Source organism: Trichoderma virens (genome assembly GCF_000170995.1).
Source record: "Trichoderma virens Gv29-8 chromosome Unknown TRIVIscaffold_85, whole genome shotgun sequence".
Classification (NCBI taxonomy): domain Eukaryota; kingdom Fungi; phylum Ascomycota; class Sordariomycetes; order Hypocreales; family Hypocreaceae; genus Trichoderma; species Trichoderma virens.
The window spans coordinates 310,117-323,359 of NW_014013664.1; the positions used below are offsets into that span (position 1 = coordinate 310,117).

General features: G+C 49.9%; 5 protein-coding genes across 5 annotated transcripts; 4 read left to right on the forward strand and 1 right to left on the reverse strand.

Annotated features, from left to right (window-relative positions):
* Positions 1–1,256: 1,256 nt before the first annotated feature.
* TRIVIDRAFT_225309 (uncharacterized protein) lies at positions 1,257–2,683 on the forward strand (the record flags this gene model as incomplete). The annotated part of the gene is made up of 2 exons (XM_014097476.1): positions 1,257–1,623; positions 1,866–2,683. 2 exons carry the CDS (start codon positions 1,257–1,259, stop codon positions 2,681–2,683), a joined length of 1,185 nt encoding a protein of 394 aa, XP_013952951.1.
* A 471-nt stretch (positions 2,684–3,154) lies between these two features.
* Positions 3,155–3,708, forward strand: TRIVIDRAFT_66788 (uncharacterized protein; the record flags this gene model as incomplete). The annotated part of the gene is made up of 2 exons (XM_014097477.1): positions 3,155–3,269; positions 3,380–3,708. 2 exons carry the CDS (start codon positions 3,155–3,157, stop codon positions 3,706–3,708), a joined length of 444 nt encoding a protein of 147 aa, XP_013952952.1.
* A 402-nt stretch (positions 3,709–4,110) lies between these two features.
* Positions 4,111–6,400, reverse strand: TRIVIDRAFT_88881 (uncharacterized protein; the record flags this gene model as incomplete). The annotated part of the gene is made up of 11 exons (XM_014097478.1): positions 4,111–4,291; positions 4,353–4,766; positions 4,838–4,922; positions 4,987–5,274; positions 5,341–5,464; positions 5,545–5,552; positions 5,614–5,706; positions 5,764–5,974; positions 6,038–6,061; positions 6,131–6,260; positions 6,335–6,400. The coding sequence occupies 11 exons, from the start codon at positions 6,360–6,362 to the stop codon at positions 4,218–4,220; spliced, it is 1,479 nt and encodes a 492-aa protein (XP_013952953.1).
* Positions 6,401–7,651: 1,251 nt separating this feature from the next.
* TRIVIDRAFT_88883 (uncharacterized protein) lies at positions 7,652–9,750 on the forward strand (the record flags this gene model as incomplete). The annotated part of the gene is made up of 1 exon (XM_014097479.1): positions 7,652–9,750. One exon carries the CDS (start codon positions 7,839–7,841, stop codon positions 9,588–9,590), a length of 1,752 nt encoding a protein of 583 aa, XP_013952954.1.
* Positions 9,751–10,795: 1,045 nt separating this feature from the next.
* Positions 10,796–13,241, forward strand: TRIVIDRAFT_213799 (uncharacterized protein; the record flags this gene model as incomplete). The annotated part of the gene is made up of 3 exons (XM_014097480.1): positions 10,796–10,864; positions 11,456–12,045; positions 12,158–13,241. 3 exons carry the CDS (start codon positions 10,796–10,798, stop codon positions 13,038–13,040), a joined length of 1,542 nt encoding a protein of 513 aa, XP_013952955.1.
* Positions 13,242–13,243: the final 2 nt, after the last annotated feature.

Genomic DNA, 13,243 nt, shown 5'->3' on the forward strand with positions numbered 1-13,243 from the left:
ATAAGCGTCGATGCCCTCTATAAAAGGCATTGCTTTACCCTTTGCATCAGCATCTTTCTCTATCTTTTGCCTATACGCATAGCTACATCGTCAAAATCTCTTATATTAAGCAACCACGAAGTTCGATCTGGCTTCTTTTGTCATTCTGGCAAGTGCGGCTCTCGTTCAGGCAGGCTGTATGGAGCATATAAGATTTACAGCCTCTGATGAAATGTCGTCGATGATTGCGTACTAACGGATTTGGGAGTTCAGGGCAAAAAATGTGGAGGATTTTTTTGATTCCGATTGTTGCAAGCCATATAAGTGCCTCAACTCTATCTGCAATGTAAGTTACCTCCCGTATTTGTTAGAGCATGATTACTGGTAGCATGTTGATGTGGTCAAAAATCTCAGCCTTAGAAATTTGGCATTTGTATTGCGCAATAACGGTTGTCTGCCTCTGGAGGAGAAAGTCATTGGTCTTTGTATGGAGTTCTCCACTGAGTTTAAGCTGGGCCGGCCTTTGGAGGAATGAGGATCAGAATAAATACACATATAGTACAAATGTAGGTGCGAAAATAATATTATATACGTGACGGGCTGGTCTCGACTCTGGTACCCGGCTACTTATGTATCGTAATAGCTTGAACGAGGATATTGACAACTGGCTAGGCGATGTATATGGGTATCTGAAGCTAAGGGAAAAAAAAGAGGGAGAATAGGAAAGGGAGAGCTTAAGGGCTGCCATCAACCTCGGCCCGTTTCATGTAGATCGTAGCTTAAATGCTTTGCGAGGCGTTTCCTAATGCACAAGGAGGGAACTTAGATAAGAAATTTAGTTTCGTTTAGTAGATTAGAAAACTATCGAAAAGTACTGCGAGGTTAATATGTATTGCTTTTGGGATTCTATTTTATTTTTACAAAATTTTACCTATTTAAATGAATACACAAACCTTGGCATGGAATCTATTTGTCAGGATAACCACTAAACGGTCACCATATTCCCAAGCCACAGGTGAATATACTATCGAATTATTTAATTTCAGCAATTCGCCTTAGGTTTAGGGTTCATTATACTTTTCGTTTACTTCTCATGTATTTTTCATCGTCCCCTCCTTTCGCCCCATCCAGCGCACGAAGTAGGATTCGAATACGTATATAATAATTCCCCCCCCCCTTAACAGACCTTCCCCCCTTCTCTCTACATAAGAACATCTTACGCCCATTCTTTGAATATGTTTCCTTCTCTCCGTCCTCCTCCCGTACTAAAAGTAACGATGGATCACCTATTTTGGGATGGAAGAATTCGAATTGCTATGGAAGACTACCTCTATTCCAAGAACACTAGTCTCGAAGCAAAGCAAGCACTCCTTCGGTACATAGAAACAAGTCCAAACTTTGCAAATCCGGATCCAATCATCAATTTGGAAGAGTACGACCTGCGACTGATGTTCATTCCCGATCTTCAAAGGTCTTACCGCAAGTTTACTTCCAGTCAACGCAATAATGATGGGAACTTTCAGTTTACGACTCTGCAGATGTCGTATCTTCTGTTAATTCCTCTGGGAAAACTCAGTGATCTCGTCAGGAATCCTATGGCCACCATCGTGCCATGGCTCAACTTGGAGACATATATTTCTTTCAGTGAGTTCTCTCATATATTTTTCCTACATCTAGTAAATCTACATACGTCTACTAGATCTACCTACATCTACTAGATCTACCTATATCTACTATATCTACCTATATCTACCTATATCTACCTGTATCTACTAGATCCACCTATATCTACTAGATCTACCTATATCTACCTATATCTACTAGATCTATCCAGATTTAGTGCCGGTTTCACGGATTGGTGTACACTTACTAAGTTTATGATCTAGTGGTTCGAGGCAGAATACTGGATAATGTTTCCACTGGTACACGCGCAGTTTCCCAAACACCCCCCAGCAGTTCTTGTAGCCAGCTTACGGACGACACAATAAGTATTTGCCGAAATACAGACGAACGAGACAAGTGCATCGCTCGAGATAATGGAGCCTGTATCCTAACAGGGGCGGCATTCCCTGACGTTTGTCCTATTTTACCATTCTCAATCAATGCAAACGACGAAGGCCTTGCTCATTACCGCACTCAACACTCCCTAGCGATGTCTCTTGTTGACGAAAAATACCTAGTTAATATACCTAACCTTCTTGGCTCTGAGCTTGGTTGCTCTGACAAAGTCTGGAATATGCTCTGCTTACATCCGGCTCTCCGCCAATGGTGGGAGAAATGTCTCTTTGGTCTAAAGTGCCTTAGGATTATTCCTTCGCCCAAAAGTGATGGCAAATGCACTATTCAGCTCCAGTTTCATTGGATGCCTAGGAATGGGTTGGACCCGCAAGTGTATGCTCAGCCTGATCGCGATACCTTCGAGAAAATGCTACAGATAATGTCGCCACAGGAAGAAGACTTGACTACTGAATTACGAAATCCTTGCTCTCAACGACTCAAAACCGGAAATGTCTTCAGCCTCATCATGCCGGAAGAAGACGCAACCAAAATGAAGGGAATGATTGACATCCAGTGGGCCAACGTAAAGCTTGCAACGATTTCTGGTGCGGCAGGAAATTGGGAACTGCTGGAACATTCTCCTCACGAGTTTGATGCAAATCCCGACCCCGTCGTATATTGGGATGATGGCTGGTCGCGAGAGTAGCAGATACTAGAAGAGGGTAGCGATAGTATCAGATACTAGAAGAAGCCAAGTACTTGAAAAGTGCTTAAATATATTGTCAGATTCAGCGCTGCCCAACTGTGGTGGCCCAGATCAGCCTGATTTCCGTGCAATCATATCGCAAGAACGTGTCTACATGCATCAATAACCATAAATCTCTTCCAATTATTCCATTCAGTCACCCACCATATCCATCCCCGCAGTGACGTGGCAGCCATAATGTTTGTCACACAGTCCAATCATTGTGTTATCTCTCTTGTTGGAAGAACGTCACGAATTTCTCCCTCCCTAGTGAGACTGGCTCCAGGGAATCGACCACAATTGTTGGAACACGTTTATGAATCTAGCGCACATCTATTCTACCTGACTTCTTAGTTCCTTGGATTGTGTTCCTTGGATGCTGATTGTGTTCCTTGGATGCTGTCTTCGTATTTCTTACCGAGGTGCGACATAATGTGGGCTAGTGACCCAGCGACATTCAACAAGAAGATGCTTCTGCTTGGACAGCACAAGCAAACTGCCGACGTTACCAGTGTGCTCCCCGAGGGGTTCTTGCCATGCTACGGTCGTAAGAAATCCTATCGCCGAACTACAGTGATGATGAAATCGGCCGCTGGCTGTGGGGTGATTTCGAAGTCCGCCGTCGCTCCGCGGACAGATACATAAACAAGTATCTAGACTGCTTACAAGGGGTGCCCGACGAACAATCTAGGCATTTCTGTGAGATAAATGACCTGGCCGATGCGGGTCCCTCCACAGGTGCTGATGCCGAAGAGCAACCAACCAGCGCGTGTAGAGATGCTAAAGTGTTGTCACTAGCCATACGAGAACCAGATGCTACAAACGAGACAAGAGAAGAATCGCGCCTTAGAATCTCATACGACAGTCTCACCCGTGATCTATTGGCCATGTATGAAACACTCGAGCAGCTCAAGAGGAGGCAGTTGCGAAGAAGAAGCAGTGTTCTCCTTATTTATGGGTTTTTCGTATCCTTAAGCATGCTGTAGGTCCGAGCCTGAGTCTCCTGAGCTCCGCAAGGCTTTGTCTTACGTATTTGATACATTAAAGCTACGTCATGTGGATTTATACCTACCCCTGACGAGCTGTTGTAATTTTCGCGGCCGCAAACGCGATCATAGTCCTATGCTACTACTCCCAGATCCACAATTAGGTTAGGGCAATGCGGATTGGGAGCTGTCAAGAGAAGATTAGAACTTTGTATCGGAGACTCAAAAACGTTGAGCTTGGTGAACGGAACAGAGCGAATCTCAATGAATGCCAATTGGACCGATATGTCAATTCAGGAAGTGTATGAGGGAGATACTTCATAGAATCTGGTTTTCCTTAAACAGAGAAGGTTCTCTATTTGAATCAGTGTTACACTTGCCACCCGGAAAGACTTTTGAATTATGCTCCATGCTGCTTTATTTTGTATAAAGAGTAACTACATCCGCCAAAGGTATCTCAGGCTATCCTATCCATGAATCAATCATAGGTTGTATAAATCTTCAACAATTTATGCAGCAACCTTGGCCTCAGTAACCTGTCGGAGGCGAGCTGCAAGATCCTTGTCAACATATGAGAAGTATTCTATTGATGCAATCATTAGCACTAAAATCTCATCACAAGTGGAGGTATTTCGTCAACTCACCATAGACCCTGCTTCGGATCGTTGCATTCTTGGCTCCAGACAAATGACCCGCCAAGTTGTTAACGAATCGCTCCTGGTGGCCCTCTTGTTGGCCGAGGACGTGCCACAGTGCAGTCGCCTGTTCAAAGTCCTCTGGGCCGATCTGGCTAGTGAAGCTGCTGACTTCGCCAACCCACTTCTCGTGCTCGGTGATAGTGGTGCTGACCTTTCCGGCGGCCTTGAACGTCGTGGGCTTGAGCGAGGAGTTGAGGTAGTTAGGGTCAGCGCCGTAGTTATCCGTGAAGTTCATGAAGCCATCACGCTGGAAGGGAGCGTAAACGGGGGCCTTGCTGCGGTTGGTGGGGAGCTGCTGGTAGTTGACGCCGAGACGGTATCGGGCAGCGTCGGGATAGGCAAACATACGAGCTTGCAGGACTGTTTAAGGCGTGTCTGGTCAGCAAGTGATATCATTTGACTTGAAAGAACCAATCATGTTTGTAACATACTGGGATCAGCAGATGGGGCAATGCCGGGAACCATAGTGGATGGCGAAAAGGCGGCCTGCTCGATATCGGTAAAGTAGTTTTGGGGCTAAGCGGTCTAGATCAGAACACTTTCTTTTCAAAATCAATGGTGGGGAAAGAAGCAAACTCACGTTACGGTTGAGCGTCAGGCGACCAATCTGGCGCAGAGGGAAGTCCTTGTGAGGCCACACCTTGGTCATGTCGAAGATGTTCCACTTGTAGGTCTCAGCCTCCTTGGGGTCCATAACCTGCACGAAGACGTCCCACTTGGGGAAGTTGCCCTGCTCAATAGCCTCGAAGAGGTCCTGGGTGTGGAAGTCGGGATTTTCACCAGCAATCTTTGTGGCAGCCTCGGCAGTGAAGTTCTTGACGCCATCCTGAGCCTTGAGGTGGAGCTTGATGTACTTGAAGCTGCCGTCCTGTGGATTCGAAAGCTCGCATTAGTATGTATTGATGGGTCTATTCTAGAGTTGAAGCGACCTTACCTCCTTAGTGAACTTGTATGTGTGACCGCTGTAGGCGTTGATATTGCGCAGAGAAGCGGGGGTGCCTCGGTCGTTGAAGAGGTGCATAAGAGCGTGGATACCTTCAGGGTTGCCAAGGTGGAAGCTGTAAGGAGCATCGTGTTAGATGGATGATTCTTCTAGACTTTTACATGTGACGTTGCTTTGCTTTGTATGGGTACTTACTCCCAGAACTAGGCAATTAATGTTAGTAAATCACTTGACTTTTGAAAACTAGCTGAGATAGTGACATACCATATCCGAGTCGGCCAAGTTTGTTTGAGGGTGGCGCTTGTGGGAACGGTTAAGCGAAGGGAACTTGATGGGGTCACGGACGAAGAAGACGGGCTATTGGATCTGTTAGCAACTAAATCAAAACTATTCGCCACCACTCCAATAGCTTACAATGTTGTTGCAGACAAAGTCTTGGTTTCCTTCGTCAGTGTAAATCTTCATGCCCCAGCCGTGGACATCTCGGCAAGTGTCGGCAGAGCCTCGCTCAGGGCCGACGGTTGAAATACGGAGAAGCACGTCTGATTTCTTTCCAACTGTGTTGAGGAAGCTGGCAGAGGTGATGTCGGTGCAGTCATGTGTACATTCGAATTCACCGTAAGCACTGATGTTTTGTTAATACTGCTGTAGAAAGGTTGCGTATAAGTCATAAGCGAGAAAAGCTTACCCAGCAGCTTTGGCGTGAACAACACTAAGAAGAAGCATAATGTTAGTCCCAATGTGCTCTAAAAAAGCTAAGACTCTTCGCTGATGTATTTACCGTTCGGGGATTCTTTCACGGTTAAAGTGAGCCAGCGTCTCAATCAGCTGGGTATCTTGAAGCAGCACGAGGCCTCCGCCTGAGCCATTGCGCACTTGCACGCTAGTGGCAGGAGTAGGGTACGGGCAACCTGAAAGGAGGTCGTGTTAGTTGAAACGGTAAAGTATTGATGCTATTGGGTGGAATGGGAAGTCAGAGACATACCCTCGGCACCGGTGTAAAATGAAGACATGTTGATTGGATATGAGATTATGGTGGTGATAGACCAAGAATCAAGATGGAAGATGATGATAGTGATAGAGGTTGATTGATGTGGCAATGAGTCCCGGGGATGAATGACTGATATAGTTGATTCTATCTTCCGGTTTCCTTTCGTCCTCCTTGTCCCAGTTTTTTGACTCACACCGACACTGTTCAAGCTTCTCATTTAATCTAACATGTTGCAACCTATACACTGTCTTCTGTCTCATAGCATACGCAAAGTCTCGCTCAGCCTTGGAATGACGCTCACTCCCGATTCCCGACACCGAGTTCCATCCGAACCGTCTCGGCCGTATGAGTGGGGTTCCGGGCAATCGTCTAACGGTTCTAACGGTCCCCCACTCGGTACCGATGCCTGCCAAAAAATTCTAGTATCCAATGACAGCATAGCGAAAGATTTCGATTTTGCTTGTGACTGGTGGTTTGTTATTGTCTACGTAGCTGGGCGTTGTAGAAGCCCTCATGTTCCCTCCAATTAACTTGCTACGACAACATCATGGGAGACATCATGGGAGATTTCGCAATCTAGAAACCCTGTCACTGTGCCGGCAGATCCGTGCCACGATCTACAGCTGCATCAGCCTTGTGTAGCTGAAAATCAGATAAACGACAACGAGGGAATAAACCAGCGTGAAAATTTCAAGGTTGGACGGCAACTTCTGACTCGGGAGTTCGGTATGCAGCTTGGGTAGCGACACAAAAAGCGCAGGGGTCTCCTCCGAGCCAATCGGAAGCCCCTATTTCAGCCACGGTCACGGAAGCGAGGGAGACGCTGATTGGACATCGAGAAATCTCCGTGGGCTCCACCGACTACGACGCCGAACCGCCGCAAGCCTGCAGGGCTTATGCACCAATGGCAGTCGCTGCATAGCAGCTGATGACGTTGATTGGAGATTATCGACCAATCGCAGCAGAAGCCGCTTGGCTGTGGCTTGATGCCGAGAAACGGGCGCCTCAGCCTCGCTGTGGAGCAGCCTTGCGTTATACCCTGGCAGCTGCACAGGAGTAGCTCGGCTTCTGCGATTTTACGCTCAGCATCAGCATCATCGCACAGAACAAGTGGGTTTCAGCTGCCTTGGATCTTGCATCATGACGCCCGAAAGCCTCGCGTACGAGATGCAGGAGGCAATTATGGTAGAGTTTGAAGCCGAGGTCCCGAGATGAATACGATGACGATGGTACAAGATGCACACGACGAAAGATATAAGATGGAGGTGATGGACGGCATCATTTTGGGATTCACCACTCACAACATCATCACAACAATCAACACAACAAAGCAAAGCAATCAAACAACAATCAGCATCAGCATCAGCATCACAACCCCAACACATCAATTCATCTACTAAAAAAACAACAACAATCAACCGACAGCATCAAACTACCCCACACAACAACCAACTAACCCCATATCTTCAATCCACCAATTCAATCAAACAACTTCACCATGCCTTCCACTGCCCCCATCAACTCTGGAGACCGCTTCGACTTCATCGTCGTCGGTGGCGGCACTGCCGGTAACACTGTTGCTGGACGTCTCGCTGAGAACCCCAATGTCCGCATCCTCATCGTCGAGGCCGGTGTTGCCAACCCCGACCAGCTGAAGGAGGTCATGACTCCCTCCAACGCCATGAACCTCCGTGGCAGCAAGCATGACTGGGCCTACAAGACCACCATCGTCAAGCGCGACGACTACGAGCGTATCGAGAAGCCCAACACCCGTGGCAAGATCCTTGGTGGTAGCTCTTCTCTCAACTACTTCACTTGGATCCCCGGATGCAAGCCTACCTTTGACATGTGGGCTGAGTATGGTGGAGAGGAGTGGACCTGGGATCCCCTTGTCCCCTATCTGCGAAAGAGTGTCACCTACCACGATGACGAGGGCCTCTACGACCCTGAGCTTGCCAAGATCGGCACTGGCGGCCCCATCAACGTCTCCCACGCCGAGCTGCTCCCTGAGATGGCTCCTTTCCGCGATGCCCTCACCAAGGCCTGGACTTCCATGGGCGAGCCCCTGACCGAGAACATCTACGATGGTGAGATGATTGGTCTGTACCACTGCGCCGATACCATCTACAAGGGCCAGCGCAACGGCAGCTTCCTCTTCCTGAAGAACAAGCCCAACATCACTGTCCTTACCGAGGTGCACTCCAAGAAGCTCCTCATCGACTATGCCGACCGCACTTGCAGGGGTGTCACTGTTGTTGGAGCTGACGGCAAGGAGCTCAGCTTCTACGCCGACCGCGAAGTTATCCTGTCTCAGGGTGTCTACGGAAGCCCCCAGCTTCTCATGCTCAGTGGTATCGGCCCCGCCCGAGAGCTGGCCAAGCACAACATTGAGTGCATTGTCGACTCCCGCCACGTTGGTCAGAACCTGATTGACCACCCGGCTGTGCCATTCGTCCTCCGCGTCAAGGACGAGTTTGGCATGGACAACACCATCCTCCGCAAGAACGAGGCCAATGCCCAGGCCCACGCCGCCTACGACAAGGACCACTCTGGTCCTGTTGGCTCTGGCTTCCTCGAGATGGTCGGCTTCCCCCGAATTGACAAGTATCTTGCCAAGGACCCCATCTACAGCAAGGCTGTCGCCGACAACGGTGGCAAGGACCCTCTCTGCCCTGATGGCCAGCCCCATTTCGAACTGGACTTCGTCTCCATCTTCGGCAGCGCCTTCCAGTGGCACTACCCCATCCCCAAGGTCGGTGCTCACACCACCGTCGTCGTCGACCTGGTGCGACCCATCTCCAAGCCTGGTGAGGTTACTCTCAACAGCGCCAACTACCTCGACAACCCCAACATCAACCTCAACTTCTTCGAGAGCGAGCTCGACATCATTGCCATGCGCGAGGGTATCCGCTTCAGCTACGACCTCCTGACCAAGGGTGAGGGCTTCAAGGACCTTGTTGTCGACGAGTACCCCTGGGACATGCCTCTCGACAACGACGACGAGATGAGGAGGGTCGTTCTCGACCGATGCCAGACTGCCTTCCACCCTTGCGGCAGTGCCCGTCTCTCCAAGAACATCGAGCAGGGTGTCGTCGACCCTGCCCTCAAGGTCCACGGTGTCAAGAACCTCCGTCTCATTGACGCCTCCATCATGCCTGTCATCCCCGACTGCCGAATCCAGAACTCGGTCTACATGGTTGGTGAGAAGGGTGCCGACCTGATCAAGGCTTCGCACAAGGATCTCTACTAAGTTTACTGAACTTAAAAAATGGCTTCTACGGTTGCCTACGAGATGCTCTAATTGGGTGGATTCTATGGATTTCCTTTCTTTTGAGATAGATACGAGTTTTAGTTGGAGCGAGTTTTAGTTGGATAGTTGAGTACATAGTTAAATTTATATGATGCTGAAAACAACACTCGTCCACACATCGCAGTGCAGTGATCTGATACTCCATTAACATGATTCCAATAAAAAATGCCGATATTCCCCAACACACCCAGCCTTTAAATATCCAAAGCCAATATCTCGTCGACGATCAGCTTCAACTGAAACGGCATATCCAGCCACGGCGTCACTCCTCCCAATACAATCCACTCAGCATCACAACCTTCACACCCTCTCCCAACCTCATCACGCGCTACCCCTTCAGCCGCATCAAATCACACCAACAACAATCCAGCGATCGAATCTAGCCTTCCTCCTTATGCAGGGACAACACATCAATCCCAAGAACAAGAAAAAACCCCGCCAAAACCCCACTCGATCCAGCTTCTTCCTCTCTCTCCCACATGGGAAGAAATGGGAAAAGGGGGGGCCCGAAACAACAGCCCGTCACAATCACTCCGAAACAGGGTCGCAATGCATTTTCCATTCTGCACAGAAAAACATTAAAAATAGCATCACCAGGTTTCCTCGTTGTCCCACCCGTTTTCCCGCATCACATCAGCTATCCCAGTTCTAGAAAAAACCCGCAATCTTTGTGTTGACCCCCCCTTGTAATCGCCATCACATTCCACCGATGGATCAATCCTCGGAAACACCACACTAAGCCATGCAGATTGTTGGTTGCAAGGTTTCCCAGCGCATCGTCAACGCCGTTCGACCAATAGCCGTCCAGAGCATGCCTTTTAAAAATAAACCCCAACCTTGCTTAGCCGCCGGCCTGTACGCGACCAGCGAATCAGATGCCGATCCCCACCATCATATCGATTCTTAGCGGTGACAGGGGGTGAAAGCCAAAACGAGCACATTGCAGAAAGTAATCAGACATGGGTTTCCTTTGTCCTCGTGTGTTTGTTTTTGTCTTGCACGACTGCTGCCTTGTAGGACTCTGTTGGTAGGACCTTTGACGTTGAGGCTCTTTGCGAAACCCACTCGAAATCCTTTCAGCCTTCATCATGACGTGACTGACACACACGTTTTTGTCTCGCTCGTCAAGCGGAACAAGCTCCCGAATGGTTCCCAACAGCTCCCGCAGCGGGGCCGCAGACGGGGCGAGTTTCATCTCTCTGCATGGCGTCCATGTAAGTGGAAACTCTCTCGATCCAGGGCTGACCACATGTCCATGCCCACCCATTTCCATACAGTAGCAGCCTGTGTGAACATGCACTCTTCTGCCCTGGTCCGTACATAGTATAAAGCTAGCATGTGTGTGTCCCCTCTACGCGCCGGGCTCGATGCATGGGCCGGCCTAGCGTGTGGTTTTGGGTTTGGACAAAGAAAAACAACGTTTGTCAAAAATAACTCGACGCAGGGGGAGGCTCCGCTGATTTGACTTCTGGGGCTCTTCTTCAGGTGACATTGCGGGCCTGCCTGTGTTGTCTTTGTTCAGTAGAGTGTTTTTCCTTTGTTCCAAGATTTGATATAACTTGAGTGCCGGCTGTCCGTCTCCGGCTCCGCTCTGCTCCTCTGCTCTCCACGACGTCGGTCCCGGACGGCGGCGGCAGCAGCAGCAGCATCGAACCAGAATCTTCACCTTGGAGGGGGGGCATGACCAACGACGAAGAAGCTGGGAAGAGGCATCTATGGGGCGACGATTTTCTCTCTCACTCTCCTTTTGCACAACTCTTTTTTTGTGATTCTTCAATGAAATCCGGACCATGGCGCCGCTCAAGGACAGAATCTCCTCGCCCCTCGAGGCCGGCCCGTCCGTTCTCGACTCCCACCACATCGCGCCTCATCTTGTCCCAGTGCTCGAGTACACCTCTAGCAAGCTGGCGAAGAAGGCCGTCCATCTGACGCTCATCATCGTCAAGAGGGACTACCAGCTGCTCAACTCAATTCCCTCGCCGAGTTCCTATTCGACGCCCGGAACCCCAGACTCACCTCTGCTCACCGGCAGCAGCTCCGGCAGCGGTCGGCTCGGATTCTCTAGTCCTGTCTTAGCCCTGAAGCATCTCATGCGATCAGCCTCCCAGCATGTTGCTGGGTCGAGCCCCAGGAGCGCCGTACCGCCCATTTCGTATCCCATCAGCGAGCCATCCCCTAGTCCTAGGTTCCGATGGCCGCTTTCTCCCACTACGCCCTTGTCGCCACCACCGATGACACCGTCCACGACATCGTCATTGACGACCACCGACAGCAGCGGGCCACCGACACCCAATTGCACGGGGCTTCGATGCTTCCATTCAGGCGATGTGTCTCCGCGAACAGAGAAGATTCTGAAGAGCACCCTCATTAAGGCGGGGAACAAGTTTGGCGTCGGGTAAGCGCAAGATATGCTCCCCAGTTCAGTTCTCCATGTTATTCGAGAATAGAAAGAGAGTGAAACGTAGAAGAGAAGAGAGAAAGTGTATTGACAAAAGCTTCGTCTCCAGGAGCGGATGGCTTGTCCCCTTCACAAGCCCCAGCACCCGCGATCTCACCACCCAACTCTTCCACAGCTCCGTCGTCCAAAACGAAGTCGTCTTCTCATCAGATGGCTTAACCCTCCTAACTCTCGACCGCCTCTATAGCCTCAAGAGCGCCCTGTCCAGCTATTCCAAGACGTCGTCGGCCTTACGCCTCGAAGACGCCGTCGACGAGCTGCGTCGCTACGTCCTGGCCAGCAATGGCCGCAAGGTCACCAGAGCAGACCTCCTCCGGTCCTACGACTGGCTTAGCGTCAGCAACGCAGCCATCACAGACCTCGACCGCATGTATCGGCGAGCGTATGGCGGCCCGGAACTTGTCGGTGGCATCTCCGGCATGCCCCTGGACCGCCCACCCAAGCCCTTCGTGCTCCATCTTCCGCCTAAGAACAGATTTGTCGACGACTGGGAAGATGGTAGCCTCAGCCCCTCGAGCACAATACTCGACGAGGGTATCGTCAATGTCGCCATGATGGCCGTCAAACTCTCCCGGCCGCCGACACCTCGCAGGATCGGGCCCTCGCTGAAGTTGCAGACCGACTTCTCGTCCAAACCCGAATCCTCAGACGAAGAAGACAGGGCAGAAAAGGGCAACGATTCTGATGACGAAGTCTACACAGCAAGACCTGTTGATCGATCTACGGCCACTATGTGGAACAGCCGGTTTACAATCGATCAAATGCTCAGCCCGGACATCAACAAGGAACTGCAAGTCCATTCACCAGCCATAGGACCCATGACGCCCCACGTATACGACGACATATCCCCAGTGACGCGCGGAGAATGGGGGTTCCTCATGGGAGGCAACGGGCTGAACATAGGTAAAACAGCTGCGGTTGAAACCTTCTGATACTTTTTGTCAGGGGGTTACCGTATCAGTTGACGTGGCATATGAACGTGTTTTAAATCTTCTCTTCAAAAATCTCATGTTATATACTATAGTTCTACTTTCGTTTGGGCAAGCGCGGTGAATCGGCGTTTTCATTTCGGGGGAGGGTATTTGGCGATGTAATTCGCACACATAGGGAGGAAAATACACATCAATGATTTCAT